At 31.9% G+C, this 19,726-nt stretch overlaps 1 protein-coding gene across 2 annotated transcripts in view; it reads right to left on the bottom strand.

The window, feature by feature from the left end:
- The window catches only part of STXBP5 (syntaxin binding protein 5), a 195,148-nt gene that overhangs the window by 44,826 nt on the left and 130,596 nt on the right, over positions 1-19,726 (bottom strand). For both annotated transcript variants that reach the window (XM_074187788.1, XM_074187789.1), the window contains exons 17-19: positions 12,955-13,080; positions 11,677-11,828; positions 4,405-4,470 (exon numbers count right to left, since the gene is read on the bottom strand). In XM_074187788.1, the coding sequence (XP_074043889.1) occupies positions 4,405-4,470; positions 11,677-11,828; positions 12,955-13,080 (344 nt within the window). The remainder of the gene's footprint in view (positions 1-4,404; positions 4,471-11,676; positions 11,829-12,954; positions 13,081-19,726) is intronic.

Raw genomic sequence — 19,726 nt, 5'->3', positions numbered from 1 at the left:
GGAAGGAGACAAAAACAAGTGGAAGGAAGAAGGGCTGGGAAAAGGCTTTAGAATGTGAAACCTACACTGAGCTTTGAAGGTGATTAAATATTCCAAGAAGTAGAGGTGGAAAAGCGAATATTACAGGCATGTTAAGAAAACCTGTGCAAATGTAAAGAAACAGGAGATATAAATTATTGTGCCTTAAGAATACCAATGTAGCAAATTCATGTATGATGGAAGTTTCTAAGTGCTACCTCAGTAATATCAATTAGTCTGTCAACATTCCTTTTGAGATGAGGTTCTGTACTAGTGAAAGAGGTCAGAGAAAGGGATGCATTAAGAGGCAGAATCAACAAGACTTGGTAACTGATTAAATATGGGAACTGAAGGAGTGTAGATAGTTGGAATGGTTCAGAGGTTATATCTATGAATGGTGGTAATAACCATGAATGGTGGTACCATATGGTACAGAAATCTGTATTTAGAGTTATGTATAAAATATAACTGATATTCCCTTCTCTTAGGAAAATATTTTTAAAATGGGATGCAATATAGAAAACTCAATGAAATAAAATAATTATTTGATAGAAATTATTTTTAACGTATACTTTGAATTTTTCAGTATTAAAGAATCTCCTAACATATGGTACAAGCTTGATTCTATTCTATATGAAATGTTCTTAAAGTCTATTATTACCAATAACTGTAAGATAAAATTGTCTAGGAATTTGTGCTTTTCTGTTTTCTATTTGTGGCTTTCCTTTAATTTTCTTTTCCCCACCATCACAAGTTGCCAGAATGCAAATATGCCTCTCTTACAATTACATATACAAATAAATGTACACTATAACTGCAAACACAAGAAAACATTTCATTTCTTTTTTCATTCAAGTATTGTCAACTGAATTTGTAGAATTTAGTTTATTAATTCAAGGAAAATTATTATTAATTATGATTGTATTTCAGATAAAAATACTGAGTGGCAAATGTTCCCTGACTTTTCTGCTATTTTTCCTTTTTGTAAATTATCTTGCCTACTATGTATTATTGAATTCCCCTTTCCTTTAAAAGAGTACTAACTTTAGAGTGGCTATGAGATTATTACATCTTAAAAAAAAACTTAAAAATCCCATTTTAAAAAACCAAGGGCAAAATATCAACATCCTGCAAGATTTAATTTCAATTGGCCAGATTTTAAAATGTATCAATGACAAACACAAAATTAGGAGAGAGAGAATAAAATACTACTAGATTTGAGATCATTCACACATAAACATATATTAACTATATGAAACTAAAGTTAGATTTTTTTCCCTCTGAAAGAATCCATATTGATTTATAGACCTATCTGGTTTGTGACAGTTGAAAAATTGTGTTAATATATTACCTAAATAAAAATATTTGCTGAATTTTTATTTAATAAAAATTGAAAATATTTTCAAGGAATAGATTTCAAAATAAAAGTACAAAAATAAAGTATTATGAATTTATCATATTTTGTTCTATAATCTAAAGATTATATAGAACTTATAAAAGATCTAGAAAAATGCAAAAATGATCAAAATTCCTCAAAATGATTAAGAGTCATTTGTAAGCTGAGATTACAAACATATATATATTCATGGAAGTGAAATAAAGGGAAGGAATATCTAATTTTTCAAAAACAAAAACAAAGAGTATCAAAATATAAAGCATATTTGAATTTTTCTGTATGACAATGAAAGTGTTAATAGACAGAATTAATATTTTTAAAATTATGAACTCAAAATAACTTAAAAAGAGTTAAATTTCACTTTTGTCCCATATATCATAAGTCACACAAATCTCGATGGAGAATTCTGACTTCTCAATTTAACTTTATACTTCTACTAGCTCCCTCTTCCTTCTTTTTATTACTTCACTGTAATTTGCATTAATATAATAGTTTACCTTATTCTTTCCCATATTCAGCTGGTTTGTTGCACAGTAGAAAGAACAATGAATTTGTGATATAGCTGAATTTCCCCCATACTAAGAGATGGCAATTGCTTCTAAACATATAATTTGTTTTTATTTTCTTTTATTTTTTTGCAAGGCAATGGGGTTAATTGACCTGCCCAAGGTCACACAAATAAATAAATATTTAGTGTCAGAGGTGAGATTTGACCTCAGGTCCTTCTGACTATAGTCAGTGCTCTATCTACTGTGCCACCTAGCCACCCCTAAACGTATAATTTGTGAAAAAGAGATGATTTATTTTGTCCCATTTCATATGCAAAGTCATAAAAAAGTGACATAATAGATGGAAAGTCATTTAGAAAGCCTGTAATTCCTTGGTTCAAGACGGCTCAATGACAGAAACTGCTTTCACTATTGTGTTTCCACAGGAAAGTATTAAATATCAAAAGTTGCAGAGAAGAAGCAGTTTTCTCACCTAGTAGTTCTATATACCAGTGGAATCACAGTCTTAACTTTTCCTACCTATTTGGGTTTCAAAAAGAGAAAAGACATATCCAGAGCTAGACAAATCATTATTGTTCTACAAACATCACATGATCCTTTCCATATGAATATGTTTATTAAATGTTTCTATTGCTAAAGGCTTCTAAAAAACTTTGAGGGGGTATTGGGCCTTTTGTGCATGTGTGGGAATGTGAAGGAATCTAGATTTGTAATTTCATTAGTGTGAGTAAATCACAGTGAGGAAATTCCCTCCTCAGAATAAAGATCAGCAAATAATTTGTAGCTTACAGTCTCTGAGTGTTTAAACAGGGGAATGGGGCAGGTAAGTGATGTGCAGGTCACATTACATATGTCAAAGACAGGATGAAGTCCTTTTTAATTTTGAGGACAGTCCTTTATCTACAAAATTATGCTATCAGGGCCAAATTAAAATATTTTCAACTCTTTGTAATGGCTTCTTAACTTTTCTTAAGTAAAGCACTGAATTTAATCTACAAAGTTTAATTTGTTCTATAGCCTGATCAACTTCCTTGAACCAAAGCATTTACTGAAGTTGGAAAAAAAAATTTTTCTGTCAATCCTGGGATAAATTATGATATTCAATAGCTAATAGAATGTATGGATATATACACAAACTTTTAATAATTTTAATGTTTCTAAGAAATATGTATTAGTTGTATGTTTTATATTCTGATAATTACGTTTCATTGCAATTAAGTTCAGATTAGATTTTAAATATACTACTCACATTATTCTCCTAAAATTTTGATTCCATAGCTAAATTACTGATTATAAAATAAACTCACTAGATAAAATATTAAAATAATATTAAATAAAATAATAATAAATTAATATTTAAATAATAAATAATATTAAATTATTAAAATAATATTAAATAAAATATAGTAGTTAGCTGTGATCACACACACACACACACACACACACACACACACACACACACCCCTTTCTCTCTATCTTGAATCACTAATTCATTAGCTTCATATCTTCTTAACCTATAAATAAGAGATTGGGGGTATAGAGGGTTCAAGAAATAATGTATAATGTTCCTGAAAAATCTCAACAAAGAAAAGAGGCACATAAAGGTATGGATCAGCCAGAGGTGAGAGATCATTCTATACTATTTACAAAATTGCCCTTTTATCTTAAAACTCTTATCTACTGTTGTTCCTGCTGCTGCTGCTGCTGCTACTGCTACTACTGCAACTTCTACTACTACTAGTATTCCTTCCTATCAAAGATTACCATCAAAACAACCAAATGATTGGAGGAATGAGTTGTACACAAAAACCTTTTACACTTAATATAAAAGGTAATATAAATGCTAATGTTTTTTCCACTGAAAACATTTACTTACAGACTTTAGGAAAGTAAACTATTGTCAAAACTACATTCCTTTCCACACTATCAAAAAGTATCAGGAATGTTTATATAATTGAAAATACTAGAGTTCATTAAAACCTTAAAGAGCAAAAAGAATGATCATTTTAAAGGAAATAAAATATTCCCAAAGTGGAGAATTTTGTGCTATGACTTTTTAACAGCTAAGAGGCATGGACTGTCTAGTGAAGGAAATTATACTCCTTTTAAAATTAATCAAAATGAATTGTATTCAGGAAGGAGTTATAAACTATTTTGCATCACAGATCCCTCAGAATGTACTGAAATTCATAAAATAATCTATATAAAATCATAAAAGAAACCAATTATACTGAAAAAGTAATAAATGTATACCCATGCATGTATATGTATGTATGAAACATATATATTTCATATACATATACATATACATTTCACAAATCAAGTTAACAACACCTAAATCAAATAGAACTTTAATCCATACAGTATACACACACAACGAGCCTATAGATTTGTTTCTTCAAACTAATGTATTATCGATAAGCCATAGTAATTATTGGCTTTTAAACAACCATTGTCAAAGATAACAAAAACCACAATTACCAGAAGTGGGTGACTTGCAACGATCCTCTGGCACTACAGTCCCTTCATTAATATCACAGAGGCCTGCTGAAAAATACAAATACAACACAAATATTATAGATATACATTCAAGTTACATTGTTTTCTAAAATAATTTTTAAAATTATTTCAACTGCATACATATACTAAGAAAAGCATCTTTCATTTTTACAGCCAAAGTTGATTTCAAAAAAACAAGATTCATTTTATGTACCTGCAGTTCTTCAAAATAAGGCTAAAAATGGGCTGCTGAAGAAATGACAAGTATTAACACTATATTAGTAAAAAATGAGCATTTTGTATGCTTTAAAGGAATATATAAATGTGTTATTAATATTATTATTATTATTCCTAGTTTATAATAATGTTTCAGTTCCAGGAAATTTATTTGTTGAATTCTCAAAGATGTTATAAGGTTTGTATTTGTACTATGTTTATTTTATCATTTGAAATTTATGAAAGATTGAAATTTTATGTATAGATTAAAACATTTTCATGTCATCTACCCTTCTCTTCATCTTAAAATCTTTTGATATAATATCTCACTCTAAAAATGTGGTGGCTCTTTTCCTTGCAAATAAAAACATTTCTCTTCTACAGTGCCCCTCCACTTAGGAGATGTACTCAACTTTAAAAGTAACAAAATGGGGTGGAAGAAATTAGCAAGAACAATAACAGAAAAGAACCTAACTATAGAAAGTTATTTTAGTAACAGCAAAGACTCAAAATACAAATTCAGAAGAGACAACAATAATAAAATGGCTACATTTAAAGCCTCAAAGAAAAATGAGAACTAGTCTCTCTTCCAAAAAAGAATTGCTGGAAGAATCCAAAAAGAATTTTAAAAATAAAATAAGAAAAATAGAACAAAAATTGGGAAAAGAAATGAGAATGATATAAGAGAATTATGATAAAAATAAACTGCTTTTAAAGGAAGTACAAAAAATGAAAAATATGTATAAAATTTTATTGAAGAAACTCCTTTTTAAAATAAGAACTGACTAAATGGAAAAGAAAGCAAAAAAAAGTTAACTGAAGAAACTAAATCCTTAAATGAGAACTAGAGGTTTATGACTCCATGAGACATCAAGAATCAATCAAAGAGGGGCCAGCTAGGTGACTCAGTAGATGGAGCATGGGCACTGGAGTGAGGTGGACCTGAGTTCAAATTCAGCCGCAGACACTTAATAATTACTTAGCTGTGTGACCTTGGGCAAGTCATTTAACCCCATTGCCTTGCAAATAAAGAAAAACAACGGATCTGGAAAACAGATCCAGGAGAGATAACTGAAGTATTATTGGACTACCTGAAAGTAATTTTAGGTACCAATTTAGGTAACATTCCTCAAGAAATTAAAAAAAAAGATAATTGCCCAATATCCTAGTACCAAAGGATGAAATAGATATTGAAAGACTCAACCAATTACCTCTTAAGAGATCCAAAATTGAAAATTTTCAGGAACATTATAGCCAAATTCTGGAACTTGCAGGTGAAACAGAAATGACTGCAAGCAGCCAGAAAGAAATAATTCAAATATGAAACCACAGTAAAAATTACCCAGAATTTTGCAGATTCTACATTAAAGGACTGGAGGGCATAGAATATGATATTCCAGAAGATAAAAGAACTAGGACTACAGCCATGAATCATACCCATTGATACTGGGCATAATCCTACAAGGGAAAAACAATCATTCAATAAACAGAGGACTCACAAGCTTTCTTGATGAAAAGACCAGAGTTGAACGAAAAAATATGAACACAAAACTAAAGAGAAGCATAAAAAGGTAAAAAATTGAAAGGGAAAAAATGTAAGGGATTCTATAAGTCTAAACTGTTTGTATCCCTATATAGGAAGATACTTTTAACTCTAAAGAATTAGATCACTACAAGTGTGGTTAGAATGAAAAGTCAGAGGGTGTAGATATAAGGAGACGATGATTTTTTTTAAATTAAGGTAATAAAGAAGATTATTACACTGAGAGAAGAAAGGAGAGGATAAAATGAAGTAAACCATCTTACATGAAGAAATACAAAAGACTATTAAAGTAAAAGGAAAGGTGGAAGGGGATTGCTTGAATCTTAATCACAACAGAATTGGCTCAAAATGAGAATAATATACACAATTAGTTGGGTATAGAAATATATCTTACTCTATAGGGAAGTAGGAGGGGAAACAAGAAGATGGGGGAAGGATTAACAGATAGGAGGGAAGATTCAGGGAGGCAATGGTCAGAAGCAAAACACTGGTGAGAAGGAAAAGTTTGAGAGGGAGAGAGAGGCATAAACAAGAGGGAAAACAGAATGGAGAGAAATACCCAATTAGTAATCATAACTGTGAATGTGAATGGGATTAATCCCCCCCCATAAAATAGAAGCTAATAGTAGAGCTGATTAAAAAGAATTCTGCTATATGTTGCTTATAAGCAACACAATGCAGAGATACACCCAGAGAGTAAAAATCAGGGACTAGAGTGGAATCTATTAGGCTTCAACAACTGATGTAAAAAACAGCAGGGCAGCAATCACTATCTGACAAAAGAAAAGGAAAACTAGATCTAATTAAAAAATGATAAGGAGGGGCAGCTAGGTGGCACAGTGGATAGAGCACTGGCCCTGCAGTCAGGAATACCTGAGTTCAAATCCAGCCTCAGACACTTAATAATTGCCTAGTTGTGTGATTTTGGGCAAGTCACTTAATCCTATAGCTTTAAATAAATCTTTTTTAAAAAAGTTATAAAGAAGAAAAATATATCTTGTTAAGAGTTACCATAGACAATGAAGTGATATCACTGTATGTTCCAAGGAGGAGTGAAGAGAAGTTGATGCACATTTACAAAAATATAATTTGCCCAGACTGACAAAAGAATACTTAACAGAATACTAAAATAACCCCATCTTAGGGGGGAAAAAGGAATAATCATTCATGAACTCCCTAAAAAATCCCTAGGGCCAAATGAGCTCACAAGTGAATTTTCCCAAACATTTAAAGAATAATTAATTAATTAATTCTGATTAATTTTAATTAATTAATTGATTCTAATCATATGTAAACTATTTGAGAAAACAGGCAAAGATGGGTCAAATTTCTTTTGATATTAATATTGTGCTGGCATCTAAAAGTGCAAGAGATAAAACAGAAACAAATACTCTAAACCAATTTCCTTAATAAATATTAATGTAAAAAATTATTAAATAAAATACTAGCAAGGAGATTGCAGCAAAAGATCACATGGATGTTATACTACGTCTAGGTGGGATTTATACTAGGAATGCAGGGTTGGTTCAATATTATGAAAACTATCAATATAACTGAACAATTGAAATAAAAAAATGAAACCAACAGAAATAATATGATTATATCAATGGATGCAGAAAAATTTTTTAGCACCCATTCCTATTAAAAACATTAATGAGCATAGGAATAAATGGAGCTTTCCTTAAAATAAGTGATATCTATCTAAAACCATAAATAAACATCATCTGTAATGGGGAGATAAACTAAGAGCCTTCCCAGTAAGATCAGGGTCAATCAAGGATGCCTATAATCACTATTATTATTCAATATTAATATTATTGTACTAGGAGGCTAGCTTTAGTAGTAAAAGGAGAAAAAAGAATAAAGAAATTAGAAAAGGCAATGAGGAAACAAAACCATCACTCTTTGTAAATGATATGATAGTATGCTTAGCAAATCCAAGATAATCATCTAACAAATTAGTTGAAATAATTAACAATTTTAGCAAAGTTGCAGGATATAAAATAAACTAACAAATCATTAGCATTCCTATATATAACCAACAAAGCCCAGCAGCAAGAGATAGAAAGAGAAATTCCATTTTAAATAACTATAGAAAATACTTAGGAATCTTCCTGCCAAGATGGACCCAGGAACTATATATATGAATACAATTACAAAACACTTATCATTGAAAAAAATTAGAACTAAATAATTGGAAAAATATACTGCTCACAGGTATACTGAGCTAATAAAATAAAAAAATGACAATTCTGTTAAAGTAATATTCTTATTCAGTGCTAATCAAACTACCAAAAATTATCTTTAAAAACTAGAAGAAATAATAAGAAAATCCACTGCAAGAACCAAAGATCAAGAATATTAAGGAAATTTATGAAAAAATGCAAAGAACTCAGACTAGCTCTACTAGATCTCAAACTATATTATAAAATGCTAACTATCAATAATCTGGTATTGGCTTAGAAAAAGAGTGGTGGATCACAAGAATAGATTAGGCACACACAAGACACAGCAGTAAATGATCACAGTAATTTAGTTTTTTGATAAATTCAAAGACTTCAGCTTCTGATACAAAAACTCACTATTAGGAGAGTGAAGCAAAGTTTCTTGGTCAGACTTAGGAAGAAAGAAAGAATTTATGCCCCCCCAAAACAGAGAGAGCATTAAGTATATGTAAAATAGTTAATTTTGATTATAGCAAATCAAAAAGGTTTTATACACACAAAACCAATGTAACCAAGATTAGAAGAAAAGTAGAATGTTGGGAAACAGTTTTTATAACAAAATGTTTCCACCACTAGATGGAAATTGAATCAAACCCAACTGATAAATGATCTAAAGATAAAAACAGACAGTTTTCAGAAAAACTACCCAGAGTGGATAAGAAAAAACACCCCAAGTCACTATGGTTAGAGAAATGCTAATTTAAACAATTCTGAGAAACTGAAAGGGAAAATGATAAATGTTGGACTAGGTGTATGAAAATTGGGATACTACAGAATTGGGAGTGGAGTTGTAAGCTGGTCCAAAGCATTCTGAGAACAAACTGAAACAATGCCCAAAGGGTTATAAAAACTGTTCATACCCTTCAATCCACCAATAACACTACTAAGTCTCTATTCCAAAGAGACTTTTTTGCAAAAAAAGAAAAGTACCTACATGTAAAGGAAATCCACTTCTAGAGTGAGAACTAATGAATTATGATTACAAGTTTGAAACATAATTTTCCCACTTTACTTTTCTTGCTTTTGGGGGGAGGCAGGGACAATAAGGTGACTAGGAAAATATATTTTGTATGACTTCATCTGTAAAATGGCTGTTATATTGCTTGCTTTCTCACTGAGAGGGTAATGGACTGAAGGGAAGAAGAAAATTTGGAATTGAAAACTTTAAAAAAATGAAAGTTAAAAAAAAGTTAAAACAAGAAGTCTTTCCTTAAAGACATGTACTATACATATAATTTTCCTACACAACTGTGTGACAAATCAAATAATTTTAAAAGGCTACATGATTAGTGTAAAAAAGCTAATCATAAATGAACAGTGATGAAAGTCATACATACATTCCAGAACATTTCATTGATGATTTTCTTAAATGATTGGAATGAACTCACAGAATCAAAATATAAGCAAAAAATGCCACAGTTAAAAGAAGCTACAATCAAGATACATTGGTAAGCAATTAAAAGATGAAAAAACTAAAATAATATGACTGGTAAATGATAAGACACTTTTATTGAATGTGCTTGTGCAGTTATAAAATGGGAAACAAATTGCTTTCAAGTTGAATAAAAAAAGCAAAAAAGATAGATCAGAAATGTAAGTGCAACTATTAATATTCTTATAATTCTCTTTTTTCCTTCTCTCCCTAAAAGGATTTTGTTTGTTTTTGGTTTGGTTTAGTGGTTGGTTTTAAGTAAAACTGAAAAGAACTACAATACTTGTAGGTTAGCTAATATTATTTGGAATGTGTGCATGTATGTGTGCAAACATATATCTTGGAAGAGGAATGATATTTAAATATATATATATTTATGTATATATACATATATATATATATATTCAACAGTGACTTTTTTTTAAACATTATCAATGTATAGTGTAAACCAAGGAACTGATATTTTTGGTATTGGAATTATACTGTATAACTCCTATATTTAGAATTAATAACTCCTATACTTAAGGACCTTTGTGAAGATGACTCCTAGTCAAATAAGTTTAATATTAACTGAAAGCACCAATTATCCTTTTTGTTAAGGTTTTTTTGCAAGGCAATGGGGTTAAGTGGCTTGCCCAAGGCCACACAGCTAGGTAATTATTAAGTGACTGAGGTCACATTTGAACTAGGTCCTGCTGACTCCAGGACTGGTACTCTATCCACTGCACCACCTAGCCATCCTACCAATTATCCTTGGACTTGTGAATATATTTACATGGTGATATATACTTCTACCTCATCTTTCAAAGCCATTTCATTTTTTCTACCTACATGGTCATCATTCTATTTTAGGTCTTCATGAGCTTTAATCTGGACTCCTACAATGAGTTTACTAATAGGTTTCTCTGCTTTCCATTTTACCCCTCCAATCCATAGTACACAAAACTATTCAAATAAACTTACAAAGGAAGTTTACTTGCAATCTTCAATGATGCACCATTGCTTCTAGGAAAATATAAATCCTCTTAGCATTTAAGGTCTTCCACAGTATAGCTCTTAACTATATATCCATAATTTTAATTTTCTATTACCTCGCCTTTCACAAATTTCACATTGCAGGAAAACTACTGTTCCCTAAACTCAGAGTTCCATATCGTATCATCAAATATTTGCAGAGACTAGTTGGTGGGTCTAGAGCTCTCTTTCCTGATCTCCACATTTTGTCTTTCTTTATGGCTCAACTTGACTCATCTCTTTTGTGAAGTCTTCTCTAATCCTCCTTCAAATTATAGTATTTACTTCCCTGGGTAAACATTTTACTCCCTAGTAGAATGTAAGTACTTTGAGTGTAGGAACTATTTCTTTTTGTCTTTGTATTTCCATTTCCTAATAGCAATTCTTAATAGAGTACCTTGCACAGAATAGGAATTTATTGAATGTTTGCTGAACAGAAATGATTATCAGGGGGCAGGTAGATGATGCAGTGAATAGAACATTGTCTCTGGAGTCAGGAGGACCTGAGTTCAAATCCAGCCTCAGACACTTAATAATTGCCTAGCTGTGTGACCTTTGGCAAGTCACTTAACCCCACTGCCTTAAATAAAATTAAAAAAAAAGAAATGATTATCTGTCATGCTTAAAGAGTAAACAAAAACAAGCAACAGGGCAATTGTTTTTAAAAAGCTTTCATAGCATATTTGGAAAATTCATAATTTATGGTCACGATCATTACATTAGGGTTCTCAACACAGAGTCTTCTAACTTTAACAATTAATGAATAGTTTAGAATAATTTAAAAGTTCTCAAATTTTCTCTGAAGTGCACCATTTTGCTCTTACCTCCTGATGGTTGTCGAGATTTGCGAGGTGATCGGGGTTCTCGTCGATAAGGATCATTAGAACCATATAATTCAATGGTGCCAAGGTTGAGAAGCACTGATTTCTGGAGATAATCAACCATTGCAATACCATTACAATTGCCAAAAACTACTCTGGGAATGGTAAAATAAAAAAAAAGATTATTTTTCAAAAAAAGAAAAGAATTGATAAAAGTCCATGTTAATATTTGTGATTGGGAGATAAAGGTATACATTTAACAGACTTTCTTTTCAATATTATAGTACAAGAAATGAATAACATGCTCGTGGAATTATTATATGCAAGATGTCCTATATAAAACCTACTTAAATAATACACTAGAAAAGTAAAACAGCAGGGCTGAAAAAGTGATAGATTTGGATTTGGGAAGACATGAATTCAAATTCTGTCTTGGATGCTTACTATGCTGAAACCACAAGAAAGTCTCCTAAACTCTCTAATTCTAAATCAGCTTTCTCTGTCTATTAGCTAGACAGAAGTTGTGAGATAGAAATGTAGAAGCAGTTTTCACACCAAGTAAGTCAAGAATTCTTGGTATATTATGTGTTATAATATACTATTTCCATATTTATGTATTTACAAGTTCATTGGGGATAACAAAAATAATTACAGGGGGCTCCTAATTAGAGCGAATAATGAATTCTCTTATGTGGTAACATTATTTGAATTAGCACTATATCTTTCCCTTGTTCTGGAACCAAAGATCATATTTTACATAATTATATCTCTGAACAGTGTGAATTTGAATGCATGTAACCACTTAATGAAATTCATTATTTGTATTAATCACAACCTGTCTTTATATATATATATATATAAACATTTATATATACAAACATATAAATATGCATAACTTTACACAGACTATTAAATATATATGCATCTGCATATATACAGACATATAACATTGTATTTGAGTTTCATTTCAGTTGACTGTTATAAATTAAGTCATGTAATAGAAAGAACAAGAAGAGTCTTTCTTAGAATTTCTATTCAAAATGTCAAAAGAAATATTCTGTGATGGAGGATAAATAATATAATTTTACCCTAAATTTTAAATTGCTTTATCAATCAACTAATTTTAAGTCAGTGAAATGTTATCAGAGATTATTTATTATAGAATGAAGTACACAAACACAAAAAATGTAGATGTTATTATCAATTTACAATTTAGAAAAGGAGAAGAGAGAATAAAGCTATATTATGAAGAGATTAATAATAAACCCAATTTATACATACATGCCATAGGAAGAGTTGATAGCAAGGCTAGTTATTTGTTGTGGTGGTTCTCCACCAACCCACACAAGCTGAATAACTAGCTCTGTCTGATAGCCTGGAGACTGCTTGAGAGGAGAATTTTTAACCCTGAAACAAATCAAAATGTTTTATTTCTATTCTTCTTTTAAAAGCTAGTTATCTTGAAACTGTAATTAAAAATATAAAATTGATTCATTCAACAACTTTTTTATTGAGAATATGTATTTTGAAGACATTCTGCCAAATAAGCAAAAATTATAAGGCATAATATTATCTTGCAGAAGGGTTTATATAAGCATGTAATATGTATATCCTTATTTGAAGACCTTATATAAGTACCTAATTAGTGACAAAGATCATGAGTTATAGGCATTCTATAGAAGATGCATTAATCAGTACAATCTGACTAGATATGAGATTAATAAAGTCCATAATAAGAATAAGACACTCAGATTATTTCTATTATACTAAATACCTGGAGCAGGAATTCCCTCCATTATTCCTGAGAAGTGGTTATTCACTTTCTGCTTGAAGGTATTCAGTGATGGTTAATTTAACTACTTCTTGAGGTAGGGACATTCCAATTTTTAACAATGAATTATTAAGACTTTTTTTCTTATATCAAACTAGATTCTTATTTTTTAATAACACCTTCCAATAACTTTTAGTTCTGTCATTTGAGATTAAAGAGTAGAAATACCTTTTACAAAAGAAATTTCTATTTCTGACTTTCAAGGAATATGAAAATAAATACCTGCTTGAAAGAAAAGGACTTATGAACGTAATTTGGAAATTGTGAAGTGAAAGAAAGTCTGAATTTGGGAAGGTATCTGAGGAACTAAGTTTGTGTAGCTAACGTTAAGAAAAAGAGAAGACAATAGATAAGAAAAAGCAGGGAAAAGGTGAGTGACAAATGGAATATAAAGTTGAATGTGCCTGTCAAGGTATAATGAAGTACTAATATGTTAAGAAAGATCATAGTTCTAGATAGGAAAGAATCTTAAAACACATTAAAACAATCCTCTTCATTTTTTAGCAGATGAGGACACTGTTACCTAGGAAAGTTAAATGACCTACTCCAAGTTACACAGATATAAGTGGTAGAGGTGATATTCAAACTTATGCTGACTATATACAATGTTTTATTTTCAAGAGGATGACAAATACAAAAGGTATCTAAAAGAGTTTGTCACAACAATTTCCAGGTAGTAGTTAATATTGAAAGTAATGATGATCCCACTTAGGATAGGGAGGAATTTGCAGTGATGAACATTAATTGAATAATGTCTCCATTTCTGCCAGTTGTGATTATCGATGCTCAAAGTTCAGATAACTTGATCTCCTAGAAGAGAAGGTGAAGGGACTAATACTTCTCAAATCTCCAAGCAGTCATAGAGAATGAAGTGTTCTTCAAAACAATTAGAGAAGGCTATGCTTTAATATGAAAAGAAAAAAGAAAAAGAAGATAAAGAACCAAGGGGAGGATGGGGGTTGGGGGAGAGAGTGGGAGAAGGTCAAATGTTTGTAAAATGTTTGTAAAAGAAAGAAAAATAAATTAATATTTGGAAAAGACAAAACAAATGGACAAAGAATTGTGCCTGGAACAGGAGGAGGAGGAGAATAGTATTAGACAATCTTCAAGAAATCTTTGACTTCCTCTAATAATTTCAAACTTCTCTCAGAGACAAAAGTCTACCATTTTGATACCAATATTCAACAAGTAGTGATATAAGGCTGTAAGTCAGGGAAGACAATCTATCAGAATATAATACAGAGTGTGATCATAGAGTTGCAAAAGTCCAAGAGGTCAAAAATGCCTTCACATTACAGAGAAAATAAAAATTGAACATCATTCAGAAAGAAGACTCAGCTACAAAGAAAAACCTGGATAAAAGATGTCAACAAAGAAGTAATCAAAAAGACCCACTGATCATATGACAAGAAGAAGGGATGACTGTTAGAACATTTATTTGCTTTACTACTAGCCTCACAAGGTCAAAAAAAAAAGGATTAGCATACTGAATGTATCCCTTGATGTTAACTTATGAGAAGACATGTACAAAAGTTGAAAAAAATTAACTATGTTCAATGACAGCAAAAATCCACTTAGGAAACTGAGTTATTACAAAACTTTTTGGGATGGGATCTATGACTCTCAAAGGACATTTTAAAAAAATGATAAGATAGGTTATTAAGTGGAGGAAGGAGGTTGGACCATCAGAGTCATAAAGGGTAGGATGACTGGCATGCTATGCCCTGAAATTTAAGCACTCCACAATAATACCATCATTTTGCCAGGAGCCACACCACTGGTGAGTTCCTCCCCACCCTCTATGACAAGGTCTTCCTCCTGGAATGTGCTTCTTGTACCGATCATAAATAGGCTGATCCTCACTGTACCCTTCCTAGACAGCAGTGAAACCTTCACCTGTTTAGAATTACTGTTGTGTACAAAGATGTGCTTCTAACTAATTCCTAGAAGCTTCAGCAAATGACTACCTACCCTACTCTCATATGTTACAAATGTAGCTCTGATATTAAAAATACATGTGTGTATAATGTTTTATGTGCATATGTAAACATTACATATCATATAAGTGTATGTGTATATTCATGTTAGGAAATCCTGGAATAAACAGGAAATGAGCATGGTAGAAGACATTTGAGTGCCAACTAATGGAGACAGAAATGGAAGCAACATTACCATTCTGCTTATTAAAACATAGGATCATAGATCTAGAGAGCTGGGGGACATCAGAGAGGCCATTTAGTTCAATCCTCTCATTAGACAGGTGAAGAACTGATATTCAGGTAGGTTAAATATTTTGCTCAAGGTCAAACAGGTAGTCAAGGTCACACAGAAGCAAGATTTAAACCCCAGTCCTCTGACCTCTTTTAGGTTGATCCTTTTACTGGAGAAAGGTTATCTACCTGAGAATCTGTGCAACTTCACAAAGGGCTGAGGAATAGTCAATATGGTGTTTGCTGCTGGACAACTCCAGGAAAAATGCCAGAAACAGAACAGAGGTATGTACACAATGCCTATTGATCTGATCCAGGTCTCTTGTCACCTTCAGTCATGAGGGCTTGTGGAAGATCATGACAAAATTTGATTGCCCAAAGAAGTTCATCAGTATTATATGCTAGCTCCATCACAGATACTTGCATAGGTTCTGGATAATAGACAGTGCTCTTTCCCAGGCATCAATGGAGTGAAGCAGGGCTGTACTTGTTTCCATACTTTTTAGCATGATGTTTTTTCAGCAATGTTGTCAGATGCCTTCCTCAAGGATGAAAAAACGGCAACAAGGTCAGCTGCCATGCCAATGGCAAACTATCTAACTTGAAAAGATAACAAAAGTCAAGACTGAAGTGAAGGGATAGTTTGTGCATGACTTAAGGAAATTTTTGCCTGTTAAGCAACACCAAGAAAACCAAGGTTCTCTACCAGTCACACTATACATCATCCTTACATGGAACCCATCAGTTACTGCAAAATGAGAAATTCTGAATATTGTGGATAAGTTTTCTAACCATGACAGAATACTTTCCAGGAATGAACAGATATATAGGGTTGATGTATACATTGCCAGAGCTAGCTCAGTGTTTGGGAGGCTCAAAAGGAAAGTGTAGGAGAGAAAAGGGAACAGACTGGCTACCAAATTCAAGATTACAGAGCCATTGTGCTGAGTTCATTGCTGTATGCATTTGAATAATGCACAATATATAATAGGAAATTTAATCGCTTCTATTTGAATTGTCTTAGGAAGAGTCTGAAGAACAGTTGGTCTGGGCATTGGGGTAAGGTACTGGATACTGAGGCTCTTTCTCAAGCATAACTTCAAACATTTACTTTTCTTCAGAAGGTACAAATCCAATGGGTTGGCCATGTTATTCAAATGTCAAATGCACATTTGTCCACAAGACTTTTTCAGAGAACCCACAAAAGGTAAGCACTCACACAATGGTCAGAAGAAATGTTATAAAAATACTCTCAGGGTGACTGAAAAACTTTGACATCAATTGTGAGACGTGAGATATGCAGGCACAGAACATCATCCAGCATGAGCAAAGTAGCTCAAATAAAACATGAGATGCACAAATTTATAGACACCTCCACTCCAAATATTCATATAGATCTTTTTTGTGTGTGGATTGTGATAAAGCTTTCAAATATAGTGCTGATCTGATTAGCCACAGTAAGACACACTATATATTGACCCCAGCAGAGTGATGTAATCATAATACTCTTTAAATACTAAGGACAACCAACTAGTTTCATAGTATACATCACCCCATTACATTCATACACAATTTGTTCAGCCATCCAAATCATGGAGCAATATTTTCAACTTTTTTTCTAATCATAAACTATGCAGTCTTTAATATCCCTAAGTTGTTAGGATTGCTGAATCAAGGGGTATGAAAATTTTATTTATTTATTTATTTTAAGCCATTTGTACATGCACATTTCCAATTTACAAAGTTTCCCTCCACCCTCCCTTCCTACCCCCCCCACCTCTCAGTTGGAAACAGATAAGCATTTTACATACATATTTTGTTAAATATATTTACAAATTAGTAATTTTTGGCATGAGGAATTAGGACTAAGGGAAAGAGCTATATAAGAGAAAATTTTTATAAAGTGTTCATCAGATTCGGTAAGGGGTGTTTTTTTTTTTGCTGTGTTTTATTTTGTTTTATTTTTCTTTCTCTGGTTGGAGATAATATAATCCATAATCTGTCAAATATGGTTGTGCTAGCTCTCTGCACTGCTGAGAGGGGTTGCTTCCATCAAGGTTGTTCATCATACAATGTTGTTGTTGATGTGTACGTTGTCCTCTTGGTTTTACTCCCTTCATTCAGCATCAGATCCCATAAGTCATTTCATGCTGCTCTAGAGTCTGACCATTTATAGTTTCTTATAGACCAATAGTATTCCAAAGTATTCATGTACCATAACTTCTTTAGTCATTTCTCCAATTGATGGGCATCTCCGCAATTTCCAATTCTTTGCCACTACAAAAACAGTTGCTATGAATATTTTGGAAACTGTAGGACTTTTCCTTTTTTTTTTTTTTAACAATTTCTTCTGGATATAGTCCTAGAATTGTAATTGCTGGGTTGAAGGGTATGAACAGTTTTATCACTCTTTGGGCATAGTTTCATATTGCTCTCCAGGAAGGTTGGATCTATTCACAACTCCACCAGCAATGCATCAATGTCCCACTCTTCCCATAACCTAACCAACATTGATCATCTTCCCTTTTTCTCATCTGGGCTAATCTAATAGGTGTAAGATGATACCTCATTATTGTTTTAATTTGCATATCTCTAATCAATAGTGATTTGGAGCATTTTTTCAAATGCTTATATATAGCTTTAATTTCTTCATTTGAAAACTGTCTGTTCATATCCTTTGACTATTAATCAATGGGGAATGACTTGGGACCTTATAAATTTAATGCAATTCTCTATACACTTTAGAAATGAGACCTTTATCAGAACTCCTGGTTATAAAGATTGTTTCCCAGCTTTTCACTTTTCTTCTAATATTGGCAGCAATGATTTTATTAATACAAAAACTTTAATTTAATATAATCAAAATCATTCATTTAGCAGTTTATAACCTGCTCTAATTCTTGTTTGGTCAAAAATATATCCCTTTTCCATAGATTTGATATAGAATATATTTTGGTCTATTAATTTATCTATGGTATCATTCTTTATGTCTAAATCCCATACCCATTTTAACCTTATTTTGGTATAGGGGAACAATTAATTAATTTTTCTAATCTTCCTAAAGGTAGAACTAATTTACAGCTCTTCTAAAAATGTCTTATCTTCTCTACTCTCTCACAACACTCTTTTACTACATTTGTGCATTTCAGTGCATATAAGGTGATACTTCTGAATAAGATTTCATACCTTTTACTAGTTTTTCATTTTTATATGGTTACCAAGAGTCTGAATTTCTTCCTCTAAATTTCTTCCTCTATTCATATTTTTATCATTAATGACCATATCTTGAGGTCCTGGTACAATAAATTTGAGTCAGTTCTCTATTGTCTATTTTGAATGTAATTCCTTTATTAGAGATGGCTAATGCAAGGGCCTCCCTCCCCCACAATTCATTAATTTTTCTTACTATCGCTGTATTGATTTTGTCTGGAGTTTTGGACAAAGAACAGAAAGGACACCAGTCAATGGATCAAAATATATGTGGGGATAGGTAAGGTGAAAGAAGACTGGAAAGAAAAGAATTCAGGTTACAAAGGTCTTTGAATGTCAAACAAAAGATTCCATATTTGATCACAGAGGTTATTGATAGAGAGCCATTTGAATTGATTGAATAGCCATTGCACAGGCAGTACCCAAAGCTAGAAAGATTCTTTGTCCTCACCTCTACTTCTTAGCAGAGTCTTCACCTCCTTCTTCAAAGCTCTGCTTCAATTTCACATCTTATGAGACCTTTTCTCATTCCTGCTTCTTCTACCCTCCTGCAACTAGAACCTGAATTTACTACCTGAAATTGCTTAGAATCTGCATGAAATAACTTAGAAATTTATGAACATATTTACTCCTAAAGAAGATAACCAGCTTGAGGGCAAGTTCTGTTCCAATTTTTATCTTTACATCTTAGGATCTAAAATAGTGCTTGACATATGCTAATTAAACTTTAAAGATTGACTGACCAATGTGAAAAGTGATTATCATGGGTTGAAGATATCATAGCTTAAGAGGGAAAAATGTC

This window comes from Macrotis lagotis, chromosome 5 (assembly GCF_037893015.1).
Source record: "Macrotis lagotis isolate mMagLag1 chromosome 5, bilby.v1.9.chrom.fasta, whole genome shotgun sequence".
Lineage (NCBI taxonomy): Eukaryota > Metazoa > Chordata > Mammalia > Peramelemorphia > Peramelidae > Macrotis > Macrotis lagotis.
The sequence above is the reverse complement of the archived record's forward strand: the minus strand, read 5'-3'. Positions and strand labels throughout refer to the sequence as shown.